Source organism: Littorina saxatilis, linkage group LG9, assembly GCF_037325665.1.
Source record: "Littorina saxatilis isolate snail1 linkage group LG9, US_GU_Lsax_2.0, whole genome shotgun sequence".
NCBI classification, from domain to species: domain Eukaryota; kingdom Metazoa; phylum Mollusca; class Gastropoda; order Littorinimorpha; family Littorinidae; genus Littorina; species Littorina saxatilis.
This window is the reverse complement of record NC_090253.1, coordinates 23,148,539-23,167,316: the sequence shown is the minus strand read 5'-3', so window position 1 is coordinate 23,167,316 and position 18,778 is coordinate 23,148,539. Positions and strand designations below refer to the sequence as shown.

Here is an 18,778-nt window from a genome sequence, read left to right as displayed (position 1 = left end):
GTAGAGTTTGAGAACAATCATGTAAATTAGTAAGCTTTCAGAGCAATCACGTATGAGGGCTTACGTGATTACGATGAAATAAATAGTAGACTTTCAGAACAATCATGTAATAGTCACTTTTCAGAGCAATCACGCGTAACAAACGTGCGCCACACACAAGACAGAAGTCGCAGCACAGGCTTCATGTCTCACCCAGTCACATTTATCTGACACCGGACCAACCAGTCCTAGCACTAACCCCATAATGCCAGACGCCAGGCGGAGCAGCCACTAGATTGCCAATTTTAAAGTCTTAGGTATGACCGGTCCGGCCGGGGTTCGAACCCACGACCTCCCAATCAAGAGGCGGACGCCTTACCACTAGGCCAACCGTGCCGGTACCAATTCATGATCACAGGATAGAAATATGCAAGGGGGGCTTTACACATGAAACTTCAAAGACGGAAGTCTGTTTACAGGACAGATAACAAAGCCCGCCACGACCACGACAACATTACAGCAGACTACACAGCCAGCACCAGCCACATCTACAGCGACAACAGCGACAACACGACGGACTGCAGACAAACCCAGAGGGGCGGAGCTGGCCAAAGTTCTCAGTGCTGGGGACCGGGTCAAACTGGCGGGGGGCCATAGGGTAAGACATCGTGTTGGTTTAAACAATGTTTTATTAAATCAAACATGGTACAACAATACAACGATAAACAATAGGGACACGAACTCAATCGAACGCTTATATTACGCGCCCTACGTAGTTACAAATTAACAAAAATATGATGTCGGACAAACATTACTTATAAACTATGGAACTATCTAGGTCAACAGCATAGTTGAAGCAAACCAAAAAGAACAAGAACAAGTCGCGTAAGGCGAAAATACAACATTTAGTCAAGTAGCTGTCGAACTCACAGAATGAAACTGAACGCAATGCAACGCAGCAAGACCGTATACTCGTAGCATCGTCAGTCCACCGCTCATGGCAAAGGCAGTGAAATTGACAAGAAGAGTGGGGTAGTAGTTGCGCTGAGAAGGATGGCACGCTTTTCTGTACCTCTCTTCGTTTTAACTTTCTGAGCGTGTTTTTAATCCAAACATATCATATCTATATGTTTTTTGAATCAGGAACCGACAAGAAATAAGATGAAAGTGTTTTTAAATTGATTTCGAAAATTTAATTTTGATAATAATTTTTATATTTTTAATTTTCAGAGCTTGTTTTTAATCCAAATATAACATATTTATATGTTTTTGGAATCAGAAAATGATGGAGAATAAGATAAACGTAAATTTGGATCGTTTTATAAAGAAGTTATTCTTTTTACAATTTTCCGATTTTTAATGACCAAAGTCATTAATTAATTTTTAAGCCACCACGCTGAAATGCAATACCCTAGGCCGGGCTTCGTCGAAGACTACTTGACCAAAATGTCAACCAATTTGGTTAAAAAATGAGAGCGTGACAGTGCCGCCTCAACTTTCACGAAAAGCCGGATATGACGTCATCAAAGACATTTATAAAAAAAAAATGAAAAAACACCGTCTCGGGATATCATACCCAGGAACTCTCATGTCAAATTTCATAAAGATCAGTCCAGTAGTTTAGTCTGAATCGCTCTACACACACACACACACACACACACACACACACACACACACACACACACACACACACACACACACACACACACACACGCACAGACACACACACACACACACATACACCACACCCTCGTCTCGATTCCCCCCTCTACGTTAAAACATTTAGTCAAAACTTGACTAAATGTTAAAAGCTAGCAGGAGGAAGAGGGGGGGGGGGGGGGGTGGGGGGTGGAGGGGGGACAAAAGAATGGTAGGTACATATGAAAGATGAAGGTGGTTAGCGCATACAAAAAGAATATACATAGTACATTGTAAACTGTAATCCAGTGGCAAATAAGCAGCAGTTCGCTGAATATATAATTGAACAAGTCGCGTAAGGCGAAAATACAACATTTAGTCAAGTAGCTGTCGAACTCACAGAATGAAACTGAACGCAATGCAACGCAGCAAGACCGTATACTCGTAGCATCGTCAGTCCACCGCTCACGGCAAAGACAGTGAAATTGACAAGAAGAGCGGGGTAGTAGTTGCGCGAAGAAGGATTGCAGGCTTTTCTGTACCTCTCTTTGTTTTAACTTTCTGAGCGTGTTTTTAATCCAAACATATCATATATATATGTTTTTGGAATCAGGAACCGACAAGGAATAAGATGAAAGTGCTTTTAAATTGATTTCGAACATTTAATTTTGATAATAATTTTTATATATTTAATTTTCAGAGCTTGATTTTAATTCAAATATAACATATTTATATGTTTTTGGAATCAGCAAATGATGAACGTAAATTTGGATCGTTTTATAAATTTTTTTTTTTTTTTAACAATTTTCAGATTTTTAATGACCAAAGTCATTAATTAATTTTTGAGCCACCAAGCTGAAATGCATTACCGAAGTCCGGGCTTCGTCGAAGACTACTTGACCAAAATTTCAACCAATTTGGTTGAAAAATGAGAGCGTGACAGTGCCGCCTCAACTTTCACGAAAAGCCGGATATGACGTCATCAAAGACATTTATCAAAAAAAAGAAAAAAACATTCCTGGATATCATACCCAGGAACTCTCATGTCCAATTTCATAAAGATCGGTCCAGTACCCAATAAACATGCCAGAACTGGGCCATTGCTGGCGTTTTGATGGCAATGCCAGTTGCCAGAACTACTGCCATCAAAGGCCCACTTATGGCCCAATGCTGGCATATTACCCGTATGCACATTGGCAAATTGATGGGCCATCACTGGCAAGCCAGCACTTTGCCAGCAAAAACCCATCATTTATTTGCTGGCTTTTTGATGGCTTGCCATTATTTTGCCAGCAATTTGCCAGCAATTTGCCAGCAAAAACCCATCATTTATTTGATGGCTTTTTGATGGCTTGCCATCATTTTGCCAGAATTTTGCCAGCAAAAACCCATCATTTATTTGATGGCTTTTTGATGGCTTGCCATCATTTTGCCAGAATTTTGCCAGAATTTTGCCAGCAAAAACCCATCATTTATTTGATGGCTTATTGATGGCTTGCCATCAAAAACCCAGCATTTTGCCAGCATTTCGCCAGCATTTTGCAGGTTTTTAGTTCCATATAAAAAAAACTTTTTTCCATATATTTTCCGTTAATGGCCCTTTACCTGCTGAAATTACCGGGCCAGTTGTGGCCCGGCAAAATGCCATATTTCTGTCTTTACCATTGCCAGCAAAATGCCAATAAGTTGCAGGAAATATACCAATACCACTGATTCGGATAGAATGACGGCTCTATTCATGTACTCGATCTGCACAGTCTTGTTAGCCCATAGATGGTTGTTAGAAGTCTATAAATATGCTTTGTTTTGTCATTTTTTACTGTGAATGTAATAACAATAACAAAACACAGCACATCAATGGACTTTTCAACCCATGCTGGCAGCAAGACGTGCGCAAATAAAGCAAAGGGCAATGCTGTCAAGCTGTAGATTAGCAATATGCATATATGCGTCATTATCAAATTCATCAGTAAAATGCAATTGAAATGCTAATCACATTTGTCGTGTAACTTATCTGGCAAGTAAAGGCAGTGGTTTTGACAGAATATCGTCATCAACGCAGTTATAGCGGGCACAACAACAATACAGTAATAAAACAAATGTAAAGCTTCCAAACAGCAACGACTCATTACCGAAACATTACAGAAACGTACGCTTTGTTTTCAGTTGCTCACTGTTTTATTTTATTTGTACAGCGTTCTAAATTTCACACTTGAGACATGATGACCAAAGGCAGGAATGTTTCTTGTTCACTTCCCAGTAAACCTCCGTAGGATTGTCTTGATTCTGTCATTTCTCTGTTCGCATCCGCAACGTTGAGATAACGCTTCTTTTCTTTGTCCTGACGTCGTAGCCTACGGTAAGCCATTGAAACTCTCAAGTCCTCCTGCCGTTCACCTCTTGAAACATGAAAGCAAACGAGTTTTGTTGGTTTTAATTCATTATTCCATATCACACACACACACACACACACACACACACACACACACACACACACACACACACACACACACACACACACACACACACACACACACACACACACACATACACACACACACACACAACCAAACAACCAAACAACCAAACAAACGCAAGCATACACGCAGGCATGCAAGCAAACAGCACACGCACGCACGCACGCGCGCGCGCTCACACACAAACACACGCGCACACACACACGCGCACACACACACACACACACACACACACACACACACACACACACATACGCACACAGAGGCATTCTCACAGAGAGGACGACTTCTTGTAATCTATCATATTTTCTGAACTGACTAAAATGCCAAGCAGAAGTAAGGGGTCAACAGGAATATGTATTTTGATCTAACCTGCGAAGCTTACGTTGTCTCGGACAGCTCTCTTGCGTTTCTCTCAGGAACTGAGACCCAGGCGAGCTGCATCTTATCCAGTTGGGCAGTCAGACACTTGCACAAATCTTTGTCCTGGAGTGAATAGACACATACTCAATGTCAACATTCACAAGATGCAATTTGTTTGGTTACAAGTAAGCTTATGGTAATGCCTATGGTGCTTTTCTTTTGACAGAAACAAAACAAACTCAATCACACAAAGAAAGGAAAAAGGCACACACACACACACACACACACACACACACACACACACACACACACACACACACACACACACACACACACACACAACCGCGGGCGCACACACACACACACACACAACCGCGCGCGCGGGCGCACACACACACACACACACACACACACACACACACACACACACACACACACACACACACACACACACACACACACGCGCGCAGAGTCTTTCTTACAGAGAGGACGACTTCTTAAAGTCTATTATATTTTGCGAACTGACTCAAACGTCCAGCAGAAGAAAGTTGAAAAAAAGACCGACAACGGAGGAAAAGATACTAGATCTAACGCCGTTGCGACGACCTGCTCACACAACTGTTTGTGAAACTCACCACGCTTGCTTCTAGCCGGAGGAGATCGGACGCGTACTGAAATCGAAGAAGGTGCTTTGGAAATTCCTTGAAGTTGAATGCAAAACAAATAACCGGACATCTGCAGAACCACCGCGGGCCGGATTTAGTTGACAATGCGTCATCATCACGAGTGACGTCAAGATATTTCGACATTTGTTTGTACATTACGTCACTCCAAGAGAGAAAGTCATACCGCTGTGCTGTCGCAGATCTTCTTGCCAGCAATAATCCAGCATTGGCCCACTGCTGGCGTGCCAGCAAAAACCCACCTATTATTGCCAGCAAATCGCCACCTATGGCCCAGTGCTGGCAAACAAGCACTGGGCCATCAATGGCGTGCCAACAGTGGGCCAATTAAGGCATTTTACTGGCCGACAATATTACTGGAATGCCAGAGATGGGCCAGTGATGGCAAGCCATAACTGGGCCTTTGTTGGCAAACCATAATTGGCCCAGTGTTGGTTTTTTTATGGCCAGCTTTACCAAACTTGCCAGCAAAAAGCCAGCAATGGCCCAGTTCTGGCATGTTTATTGGGTAGTTTGGTCTGAATCGCTCTACACACACACACGCACAGACAGACAGACACACACACACACACATACACCACGACCCTCGTTTCGATTCCCCCTCTACCGTAGTACGTTAAAACATTTAGTCAAAACTTGACTAAATGTAAAAATGTACATAAAATAAGGGTTGTTGGCATGGATATGCGTACTGAGTCAAATTAACAACAAGTCGCGTAAGGCGAAAATACAACATTTAGTCAAGTAGCTGTCGAACTGACAGAATGAAACTGAACGCAACGCAACGCAGCAAGACCGTTTTCTCGTAGCATCGTCACTCCACCGCCCGTGGCAAAGGCAGTGCCAGTGGAATTGACAAGAAGAGCGGGGTATTCGTTGCGCTGAGAAGGAGAGCACGCTTTTCTGTACCTCTCTTCGTTTTAACTTTCTGAGCGTGTTTTTAATCCAAACATATCATATGTATATATTTTTGGAATCAGGAACCGACAAGGAATAAGATGAAAGTGTTTTTAAATTGATTTCTAAAACAAAATTTTGATAATAATTTTTATATATTTAATTTTCAGAGCTTGTTGTTAATCCAAATATAACATATGTATATGTTTTTGGAATCAGCAAATGATGGAGAATAAGATGAACGTAAATTTGGATCGTTTTATAAAAAAAATAATTTTTTTACAATTTTCAGATTTTTAATGACCAAAGTCATTAATTAATTTTTGAGCCACCAAGCTGAAATGCAATACTGTACCGAAGTCCGGGTTCCGTCGAAGATTATTTGACTAAAATTTCAACCAATTTGGTTGAAAAATTAGAGCGTGACAGTGCCGCCTCAACTTTCACGAAAAGCCGAATATGACGCCATAAAAGACATTTATCGAAAAAATGAAAAAAACGTCTGGGGATTTCATACCCAGGAACTCTCATGTCAAATTTCATAAAGATCGGTCCAGTAGTTTAGTCTGAATCGCTCTACACACACACACAGACACACAGACACACAGACATACATACACCACGACCCTCGTCTCGATTCCCCCCTCTACGTTAAAACATTTAGTCAAAACTTGACTGAATGTAAAAACGACCAGATTTACAGATAAACGATTGGACACTTTCAAAAATAAGCTTGTTGGTGCGAAGAGAAAGGTTTTCGCTACCATTTAACAATATTGCAACATGTCTGTAATGTACAGGTAGTGCATTTATTGTAGACTAGAGGAATACCCGGCTTCGCCGGTTTTTATCCACCAGTTTGTGCCCGGGGTCCACCTGAATATGCCCACCAAATTTGATGCAGAATATTTACGATATCACAAACAGAACTCTACAATCCACAGGTGTTGCTTTGCAAGCTATACTGTTCAAAAAAAGAAACGCATAGTTGCTACTTGCCAAATTTGTTTTATTTTTCGAAAAAATTAACAGAAAATCCAATATTTAGATTATTTGTTTGAAATTTGGTATGGACACAGTTGAATGCACACACAGTTCATTTGCATCTTCAAATCAATCAGTCAATCAATACGATTGGGTGCCGAGGCTGTCAAGTCAGTAGGGGGGGGTGACTGCCTTGAGCAGCAACAACTGCCCGGCACCTTCTGGGCATGGACTGGATCAGATGCCGGATATCTTGCTGTGGGATGGTGTCCCACTCCTCCTGAAGTGCCTGCAATAGATCGCGGTGATTTGCCGGCGCTTCTTCTCGCCTGCGCACACGTCTGTCCAATTCATCCCAGAGGTGTTCTATCGGGTTCATGTCTGGCGACATGGATGGCCAGGGAAGCACCTGGACATGGTGGTCGGTGAGGAACTGGGTGGTGAGTCGTGCTGTGTGCGGGCGAGCGTTGTCCTGCTGGAATATGGCATCCTGGTCAGCCAGAAGAGGAAGGGCGTGTGGGCGCAGAATTTCCTCCACGTATCGCTGGGCAGTTATGTGCCCTTGGACGTGCACCAGGGTGCTCCTTCCAGCGGTATTGATCGCCCCCCACACCATGACGCCTCCACCACCATGAACGGGTGCCTCATCCACACAGTTGGGCGCGTAACGTTCGTTTACTCTCCGGTAGACCCTCCTCCGACCATTATGTCGCTGGAGCAGGAAGTAGGACTCGTCGCTGAACCACACGTGTCTCCAGTGATTCCGGACGGTCCAGCGAAGGTGCTGCATGGTTGCCCCACTGCACTCGGTTCTGGCGATGACGGCGGGTGAGGACAGCTCCTCTGTGAGGTCTGCGAGCTCTCAAACCAGCTTCATGCAGGCGGTTCCGCACGGTCTGGTCCGATAATCGGTGTGGCCCGGGGAGAGCCTGGACAGAAGATGAGGCCGACAGGAAACGATTCCGGAGGTGGCGGAGCCGTATGAAGCGGTCGTGAGCAGCAGTTGTCGCCCTTGGTCTTCCCGCTCGTGGCAAGTCAGCAACGAAGCCAGTGGCTTGAAACCTGACCCACAGTCTACTGATGGTGCTCTGGGACACGTGGAAGTGCCTGGCGATTGCACTTTGACTTTGGCCTGCTTGTAAACGACCCAATGCAATTTGGCGGTCTTCTCTGCTCAATCGGGCCATCTTTCGTCGCTGAATTGTCGTCTGATTTCTTTGTGGCGAACAATCCGCTTTTATGGGTTTTGGAAGACATGGTGAGAGCTCAATATTCCCCGAGTTTCACGAGATTACACTGAAGCATGACGAGTGGTCATGCCAAATGAGCAATTTTGACATTGTAGCCACTGATAACGCATGCGTCACGTGCAGAGCTCACTTGTGGCAATGGACGAAAGGTCGACGACCAGATAAACATTTTCTGGAGTTTGGTGGATATCCTTGTAGCCATATAACTAAATTAACCAAATATTACAAGCTATGCGTTTCTTTTTTTGAACAGTATATAAAGAGCTATAAATATCTCACAACTTCTAAGGCGCACAACTCTGCAGAGCCTGCTGTGAAGGGCGGCGGTAGTCTCCCTGTCACACCCGCCCCCCGTTTAAATGAACCGAACCATGGATCCTCCAAGCTTAGGTCCCTCCCAGATTCGTGGATCGAATGGGAACAGCACGAAAATGATTCAGTGACCATGATGCCATTCATGATCATATCGAGTCCCATTCATGTTGACGACGCCGAATGTAATCGAGTGCCGAATCACCATAATCACCTTTGGAGGCGAAGTCCACTCACACAGGAATGAGACATTTAGAGCTTATCTCTAAGCCCTTTTAAGGCTGTTATGGCTTCTCAGAGGAAGGTCAGAACATACAGACTCAGAAAAGCAGCCATACCACATCACAAACAGAACTCTACAGTCCACAGGTGTTTTCTACAGACACACACAAACACACACACACACACACACACACACACAGAAGCCGTATATATATATATATACTAGAATGAATACCCGCTTCGCCGGGTAGCCGGCTTCGCCGGGAAGAAGTACTTAGAGCCGTACGCCGGCTTCGCCGGGTCCGAACAATGGACCCGCCAAGCTCGCCAGGCTTGGGTCCCTCCCAGATTCGTGGAATGGGAACAGCACGAAAATGATTCAGTGGCCATAATGCCATTCCTGACCATATCGAGTCCCATCCTTGTCGACGAATGTAACCGTGTTAATCACCTTTGGAGGCGAACTCCACTCAAACAGGACTGAGCAAGTTAGAGCTTCTCAAACGAAGGCCAGTACATAAAATTACGTTAAAATTAATATTAAAAGTCCTACGGTTTTGAGCCATTAAGGACTTGAGTGTTTGTCCGCTTTCAAAAAGAGGAAAGAAAGAAACAAAAAATAAGGAGAGGAGGGCAGGGGGTGGGGTTGAGTTGATAATGCTCTGTGGAATTTGTTAAAATGAAAAGTAGTTAAGATGTTTCTTGGTAAGAATTATAAGTCTGTATTCTATATCTTGAATAACGGGCTTGTAATATTATTTTTATTTTATTTCAAATCGAGTTAAAAAGTGGAACCTTTCAGGATCACCAATAAAACCAAATAGATGAGCAAGTAAGAGGAACACGAACAATAAATCTCAAAACTTTTTACAAATAAAAGGATTAAGATGTAAGCCACGAAGGCCGTGGTAATAAAAACAATATGTACAGTTTGGCGACTAATGGGCCTTGGGTGAGGATATGTTGTCTAGAAGGTAGTCGCTGGAATCAGGAGGGATGGCGGGAGCCACTCGACCTCAAACTGAAACACGCTGATGTGATAATCTGGGCTTAGTTATACCCACAGTCCCATGTCCGAGTCCCTGACCAGTCGGCACAGCAGCAAGCTGTGTGACCAGCCTAGAGAACTGCTACTGCGCAGATAATCCTGGGGACTCAGACCATGGAGCTGCATATGGTCATATAAGGTTTTAAAGGTAATTCTATTTGTAGCGCATGGAGCGAAAATGTGTTGAAATGAATAGGGTTCTCCACAATGGCAGGACTTGTTAAAGATATGGAAGCGGCAGCCGCCGGCACGGAGGCGTCTGAAGATAGTGAGGAGGTTTGTTGGGAGATCGGGGTGTAGATCGTTCATATCAATGGGTTGATAGGACAGAGATGTTACGTACTGACTTCGAATGAGTTTACGGATTTTACTGTAGAACTCGGTTACTGAGTAGCCGATGTTAGTGTTAGCTGGGCTATATTCTGCCGCTTCTTTGGCAGCGACATCCGCCAGTTCATTTCCCCGGACCCCTACGTGAGAGGGGACCCAGAGAAATGATACGGATGTGCCGGATGAGATTAACTGGTGACATATAAAGAGGATTTCTCTTTGTAGCTCTGCCCGATTTGATGTGTTTCGATGCAGAGCTTGTAATGAAGAGCGCGAGTCAGAGCAGAAAACTACCGCACGCGGTGTGACTGGGAGGTCATTTATAAAAGTGCATGCCATGAGCAAGGCAAATAGCTCGGCTGAGAATATGGAGATGTCTTTATTAAGAGTGTATTTCCTTGAGATTTTGAGATCTGGGATCACAAAGGCGCAGCCAACGCTGCCGTCTGCAAATTTGGATCCGTCAGTAAAGACTTTTAAATGCTCCGAGAATTTGTAGTTTAGGGTTTCTTTTGTAACAGTAGCTAGGTAGACGGGGTTATCTTTTTTGGTAGTATTATCTTCACTGTCGTATATGATAGTAGGGGTTTCCTCAAGCCAAGGCGGGTAGGAGGGCGGGGGGACCCTGGCCAGCTCACTGACCTTCACCCCGCTATCGGCTAGAATGCGGTTTACTGTGTCGGATAAGGGTAGCGTTTTGGCCAAGAGTTGAGTGCTATGTTTGGTGTTGGCCTCATAATTTTGGTGCTGAGGAAAAAAGTCAGTCAGGACCTCGCAGGCAGAGTTCTCTACCGCGTGGGCTCTGACAGCATACTGAGCTGAACGGAGTTTTATCTCATCCACAAGGGGCAGCCACCCACACTCGCTGTAGACTCGACTCTTACTCGCTTGTTGGGAGAGTCCCAGAGCTATTTTGAGCGCCCTGCACTCTATAATAGCCAGTTTTTTCATGAGCGCCGGGCGCGTCGCGAAATAAGCTTCGCACCCGTAAAGGAGGCGGGAGCGAATTAATGCCCGCACTACCTCTGTGACACACTTACGTCCTCTGGCCCAGGATTGGGACGCCAGGTAGCGTATGATATAAAGATCCTTGTTGGCCTTATTGATCAGATGTTCGATATGACTGGTCCAGTTAAGTCGGGTATCGATGATAACGCCGAGGAACTTAACTTCTGAGCTCGGTTTGATAATATCACAACCTATCTTTATACTGCAGTTCCTGTACAGTTGTCTACGGGAGACAACAAGAAAGACTGTTTTATTTGAGGCTAGTTGGAAGCCGTTGGTGTACATATATTGACAGAGGTTGTCGATTTTAGTTTGGTAAGAAGATAAGTCAACAGTGTTGGTAACTCTGTTATGGCGTGGTCTATTAGTGTCTATTAAGGCGAGGTCGTCCGCATACAGAAGTACACTGGCACCGTCAACCCTAACAGAAGTAATGTCATAGAGCATGATGCTGAATAAGTTTGGCGCGATGATACTGCCCTGGGGAACCCCCATGTCCAGCGCATGGGTTTCGGACACCGAAGAGCCCACTCGGACAGACATCTTGCGATTGCTGATGAAGTTTTTGATGAATTGGTACATGTGGCCAGAGACACCGATTCTGCCGAGTTTTAGGAGTAGACGAGCATGCCAGACGCTGTCGTACGCAGATTTAATATCAAAGAAGGTTCCAAGAAGAGAATTATTACTATGTGCCAAGGTCTTTTTGATTTTTTCAGTGACGTGCACAATGTGGTCCGCACACGAACGACCTTGCCTAAAACCTGCCTGGCATGTAGGAATGATATTGTGTTTATTGAGGTGGAACTCCAGCCTCTGGTTCACCACACGCTCAAAGATCTTGCTGAGGTGGGGGGTTAGTGATATGGGGCGGTAACTGCCAGGTAGATTGCCCGGTTTTCCGCTCTTCAATACTGCTACTACTTGTGAGTCTGACCACGCTGCGGGGATAGTATCCTTTAACCAGCATAGGTTGAAAAACTGAGTGAGCAACTTAACAAAGTTAGGTGGTAGATGTTTTATCATGTGATATGATATTGGGTCTAAACCTGTGGATTTTTTTGGGTCTTTCACAGAAGAGATGGCGTTTTGGACTTCTTTTGCCTTAAACATGCAGTTTATAGGCAACTGGTTGTCATCTGGGGGGTATGTGAAACCCTTCTCCTGATCTAACCTATAATTGAGTCGTTCAGTATCTAGGGATTTTGATTGACTATTTTTGGCAAAGGTATCTGCTAATAGGTTTGCCTTTTCAGAGTCAGTTGTGGTCATTTTATCACCCGATAATAGTGGCTTTTCTTTAGTTCTGTATCTACATTTAAATCTGCGGATTTTCTTCCAGATTTTGCCACAGTCTTTGTAATCTTTAGTTTCTTTGTGGACAAAGTTTTCCCAGTTTTGAAGTTTAGCCTCAGCGGTGATCTGGTTAAATTGTATTTCAGCTGACTTCATATTCGTGAAGTTAGCGTCTGAGCAGTGCCTGAGATATGTCCTAATGTGATATCGCTTGTTTGCCAAGGCTTCATCACAGTCTGCATTCCACCACTCATTCCTTTTGGCCTTACAGTTAGGATTTACTGATTTAAGCGGAATGTGATTATTGGCAGCAGTGAGTATACATTGACGTATGTTATTGTAAGAGGCTTCGATGTCATCCGTAAGGAGAGTTTCCTCCCTGACACCCTCGAGCTCCGCACGGAAGCTGTCCCAATTTGCCTGTTTGTAATTGTACTTTTTTCTGACCTCCGAGTTATTGCGATTAGGGGCGAAGTGACATAAAATTACACAAAAGCCGCCAGACCACATCACAAACAGAACTGAACAATGCACAGGTGTTGCTCACATAGAGACACACACACACACACACACACACACAAAAACACAGAGAAGCCGTATCTATAGAGAGATAGATGACAGTGTATTTTTCGCGTGGCTATAAATTGATTCGACCTTTGCACTTTGACAGTGAGGATAATTTACGGGTCCAATTTACGTTCTGGACACTGCGTTGACCTTCTAAAAATAGTAACAGTAACAGAACGCCGGGAATATCCGAACACGCTCCACTCACACTATATTAGTGCACCATACGAAGGAAGGGAGGTAAACGCTGAAAACCTGGAGAAGATGAGAAGATAAGGAAGAGTTACTTATAATGGTGAAATGAACACAAAAACCAAAATCATTTCAGCGCTGCGCGCTGAGAGCACGTGTTGAAATATCTCATCGATGATATTGTGTCCGGGGTGTAGCTGAATACGGTGTCCAAATTTGAAAAAGATCCACCGAGAACTTTGGCTTTGGTGTGTCGGTATGGGGGCCCGGGTAGCTGAGGTGGAACCAAAATAGCTGAGGTGGAACCAAAATCGGTTCCGCGCTGCGCGCTGGGAGCACGTGTTGAAATATCGACCAGGTTGTGTCGTGTCCCGGGTCTACCTGAATATGCCCACCAAATTTGAAGCAGATCCATCGAGAACTTTGGCCGTGCATGGCGAATACACACATACACAAACACACAAATACACAAATACACAGATACACAAACACACACACAGACACAAGTCGTATATATATATAGATATCTATATGTATAAATATATAGAGATAGATGACAGTGTATTTTTCGCGTGGCTATAAATTGATTCGACCTTTGCACTTTTACAGTGAGGACAACTTACGGGTCCAAGGAAAGCGTTCTGGACACTGCGGTGACCTTCTAAAAATAGTAACAGAACGCCGGGAATATCCGAAGATGCCCCTAATACCGTACTTCACCATACGAAGGAAGGGAGGTAAACGCTGAAAACACGGAGAAGATAAGGAAGAGTTATGGTACTTGATCCCGAAAAAAACCACCAAAATCGGTTTGCGCTGCGCGCTGAGAGCACGTATTGAAATATCTCATCGACCAGATTTTGTGCAGGGTGTATCTGAATATGGACACCAAATTTGAAGCAGATCCATCGAGAACTTTGGCCGTGCATCGCGAAGACACAGACACACACACAGACACAAGTCGTATATATATATAGATATGTATTTACTAGAATGAATACCCGCTTCGCCGGGTAGCCGGCTTCGCCGGGAAGAAATACTTAGAGCCGTACGCCGGCTTCGCCGGGTCCGAACAATGGACCCGCCAAGCTTAGGTCCCTCCCAGATTCGTGGAATGGGAACAGCACGAAAATGATTCAGTGGCCATAATGCCATTCCTGACCATATCGAGTCCCATCCTTGTCGACGAATGTAACCGTGTTAATCACCTTTGGAGGCGAACTCCACTCAAACAGGATTGAGCAATTTATAGCTGATCTGTAAGCCCTTTTGAACTGTGCTGTTTTTTTTAAAGGAAGGCCAGTACATACAAATACACAATAGCCGCCAGACCACATCACAAACAGAACTGAACAATCCCCAGGTGTTGCTCACATAGAGAGACACACACACACACACACACACACACACACACACACACACACACACACACACACAAACACAGAGAAGCCGTATCTATAGAGAGATAGATGACAGTGTATTTTTCGCGTGGCTATAAATTGATTCGACCTTTGCACTTTTACAGTGAGGATAATTTACGGGTCCAATTTACGTTCTGGACACTGCGGTGACCTTCTAAAAATAGTAACAGAACGCCGGGAATATCCGAAGACCCTCCACTCATACTATAGTGCACCATACGAAGGAAGGGAGGTAAACGCTGAAAACCTGGAGAAGATGAGAAGATAAGGAAGAGTTACTTATAATGGTGAAATGAACACAAAAACCAAAATCAGTTCAGCGCTGCGCGCTGAGAGCACGTGTTGAAATATCTCATCGATGATATTGTGTCCGGGGTGTAGCTGAATACGGTGTCCAAATTTGAAAAAGATCTACCGAGAACTTTGGCTTTGGTGTGTCGGTATGGGGGCCCGGGTAGCTGAGGTGGAACCAAAATAGCTAAGGTGGAACCAAAATCGGTTCAGCGCTGCGCGCTGAGAGCACGTGTTGAAATATTGACCAGGTTGTGTCCTGTCCCGGGTCTACCTGAATATGCCTACCAAATTTGAAGCAGATCCATCGAGAACTTTGGCCGTGCATCGCGAACTCACACACAGACACACACACAGACACACACACAGACACACACACAGACACACACACAGACACACACAAGTCGTATATATATATAGATAGGCGAGCGTCTACGTACAGAGGGCAATGTGTCAAGTAATGATCAGCTGTTTCGTGCAGGTATATAGCCGCAAGCGCACTGCGGATTTTCCTGTAAGTGGCGTTTGCACAGGTCAGAATTCAAGTTACTCATGTTTAGGTGCATTCTGCAGTGATGCATCTCTTCCAGTCGTTTACCACAGTAGTAATAGGCAGGTACGTTATAATCAGGAATAGTTAGATAGTGTTTGAATTCGTTGATTGAGTTAGTTGTTTTGATGTTGTTCCAAAGGACAGTGGTAGATGGTATTAAAGATCGACGGTATAATTCAGTTTTGCAAGTGGGAACTCTTCTTTCTGATGGTCTTCTTCGATGATAGGGGTTAACATCAGAAGTTAAAGGTGGCAATAGTTGTGATAAGTAATGAGACATCGTGTTCCTCTCCTGTCTAACACACAGTTGTCACCATCTCTGTCACTCAGTCGCAGGTGTCACTGAAATGAAACTGAATCTATCAGGGCTCCCCATGGACGTTTAGAGGGTCCATGGACCCCCTGAGCGGAGTTTTAGAGGGTCCCATCTGCACCGTCTAGTTCCGCCTCCTTTCCGATATCGTTCCCGCGTAAAAGTGGCATAAGTTGTGCTTGCATTTTGACTTTACTGACGACTACAGTCTCAAAACAGCACGACACCGGAAGTGCGTCCCTGGACCCGCTCTTTGTAGGTTTAGTGCGTCCCAGGACCCTCTCTATACATTTCTAGTACGTGATTTCGGCTTCTAGTGCGTATCGGACGCTGGGACGCGCACTGTGGGGAGCCCTGTCTGTAAATATTTAGGTTCTGCATTTGCTCCAGGTGCATCTTAGTTACTGTTGCTGTTCTGTTCATGTGTTACACACTTTATTCCGAAGGCAGTTTAAAGAAACAACACGAAAGAGGAACATGACAATGCAAACACGCATTCAAGCAAACGCACATAATTATTCAAATACACACACACACACACACACACACACACCACACACACACACACACGCGCATGCATGTACGCACGCACGCACGCACGCACACACACACACGCACACACACACACACACACACACACGGCACATACACACACACACGCGCACACACACACACACACACACATACACACACAAAACACACGCACTCACTCACACACACACACACACACACACACACATACCTAAAGTGTGGATGGTTACCTAAGAGGCGGCACTGGGTGTAGTGCCTTTCTAGTGCACTTGCACTACAACAGCACTGGGTGCAGTACTCGCTCCGGCAACGAAGAATTTTGCACTAAAAAATGCACAAAATTTGACCTATTTCGTCGCCTATAGAGGACGGAAAGAATGTCATTTTGAACATTGTTATGACATTCTTTCCGTCAAAAAAGTCAATTTAACGGTGTTAAATGAAGCGAGCATCCACACAATTAGGTTGCCATCCAGAGTTTAGGTTGCCATCCACGTGTGGATGGTTGCCTTATGGTGATTTAGGCAACCAAACCTGTGGAAACATGGGTACACACACACCGCACACACACACACACACACACACTCACACTGACAGTGACAGACAAGCAGTGAACAGTGTGTACTGTGTGCAGGACTGGACAGGCACAGTGACGGCCATCCCGTCAAGACGAGCAGTATCACCGGGCTGGGAACCAGCAGGCTATGATCGAACAAAGTGGGTGGACGTGAAGTGGGATGATGGGTATGAAGACAGTTACGAAATGGGATTTATGGGCCAGTATAAGCTGGACCTGGTGTGACCGCCTTCGTCACCCTCCACCGCTCCCCGCACGATTCATCACACTGTGTTGTGCATGTGAACAAAAGCTTACAGCTAAAAACAATGCTATTGATGTAAATATTTATTATCACTAGTTCATAGTTGTTCAAATACGATAATCTCCTGAATAATTCAAATTATTTTTTGGGAATTCCTGGGGCATTGATATTACAATGTTCGGTATAGAGGTGTCGTGAAATGAAAAAAGAAAACCCAAAGTAAAGCTCATTTAATTCTAACGTACTGCTTACACAAAACGTCACTAAACATCACACAACTTGATGGTAAGAAAGGTCACTTTTGTACAAGGAAAGGTCACATGCTTTAGTCACGCAAAACTATCAGTACAACATGAATTGTTTCAAACGCTGAATTTGCTGATCAAAGCAAATTATATTGTAGAAATCGTGATTTTAAAACTCTTTTGCACGATTCACTATTGATTGATTTAACTGTAGGGGCAACAACCACGAATCATTGTTTCCCTTTATCTGTGTGTCTGCCTCCTGATGTACGTCATGTTCTCTGCCAGGTTACAAGGCAGGGCTCCCCAAACTGTGCCTCCCTGCGTTCTATACCACAGAGATATAGACTATATCTGTATCTGTGTCTATATCTTTGCGTTCTTTACGCACAAGAAGCCAAAAATACGCACTTGGAGGGGTCCCACGACTCACTCAAACTGAACAGGGCGGGTCCCAGGTGGCACTCTACATACGTAGTATTCATTATCATGCGTGCCATCAGTACTGTTTTCAACCCGACAAATTAAAGTTGTTTTAGCGTTCGAGGGGAACAATGCAAAGTAAAGTTTTGTTAATGCTGTTTTGAACTGATTTCTTTTAGCCACTGATGTCATCTGATTTTGTTTTACTTTGTCTTAACTTTTATAAATATAATCATCTGGATAGTAACAGCCGTTAAAGGCTGAATGTTCTTTTGTAAGATTTGTAAGATGTACAATTGTAAATTGTCTGGTGAACAATTACACTGGTTTTTTTTTCTAAATTCTGGAGGGGAAGGGGGGGGGGGGGGGGGGGGCATTACAACAATTCTGATTTTGCTTGTTAGCTTGTCGTGTTTTTGCTTCTAGCTGCTGTTGATATTTTAGCTGTTTTGTGCGTTTTACAACACATTTGACGTAAACCAAAACTCACAACATTTGTTCCTCTATTTTTCCAAAGTGTTCTAATCGTTCTGAAATAAACTTTAAATTTGCCTTGCTGTACGTGTGTGAGTGTGTGTGTGTGTGTGTGTGTGTGTGTGTGTGTGTGTGTGTATGTGTGTGTGTGTGTGTGTGTGTGTGTGTGTATATGTAGAACACTCCCCCTCCCCCTCATAGAACATCATTACTGACTCCACAAACACAGGCATGAACTGTCATGGGCAAAGGAGCAGTGCATGTCTTTGTCAGAACCTATCAAGCTTCAAGCACAAAGAGAAAAGGAGCTCCAAACAGAGTACACAGATTCCCGGAGAGCAGTGCATGTCTTTGCCAGAACCTATCAAGCTTTAAGCACAAAGAGAAAAGGAGCTCCAAACAGAGTACACAGATTCCCGGAGAGCAGTGCATGTCTTTGTCAGAACCTATCAAGCTTTAA

The 18,778-nt window shown here is 44.2% G+C and overlaps 1 protein-coding gene across 2 annotated transcripts in view; it reads left to right on the top strand.

Annotated features, from left to right (window-relative positions):
• Positions 1–18,396, top strand: part of LOC138975633 (transcription intermediary factor 1-beta-like) — a 51,370-nt gene extending 32,974 nt beyond the window's left edge. For both annotated transcript variants that reach the window (XM_070348365.1, XM_070348366.1), the window contains exons 4-5: positions 459–637; positions 16,990–18,396. In XM_070348365.1, coding sequence (XP_070204466.1) covers positions 459–637; positions 16,990–17,157 — 347 coding nt within the window. In that variant the 3' untranslated portion in view covers positions 17,158–18,396. The remainder of the gene's footprint in view (positions 1–458; positions 638–16,989) is intronic.
• Positions 18,397–18,778: the final 382 nt, after the last annotated feature.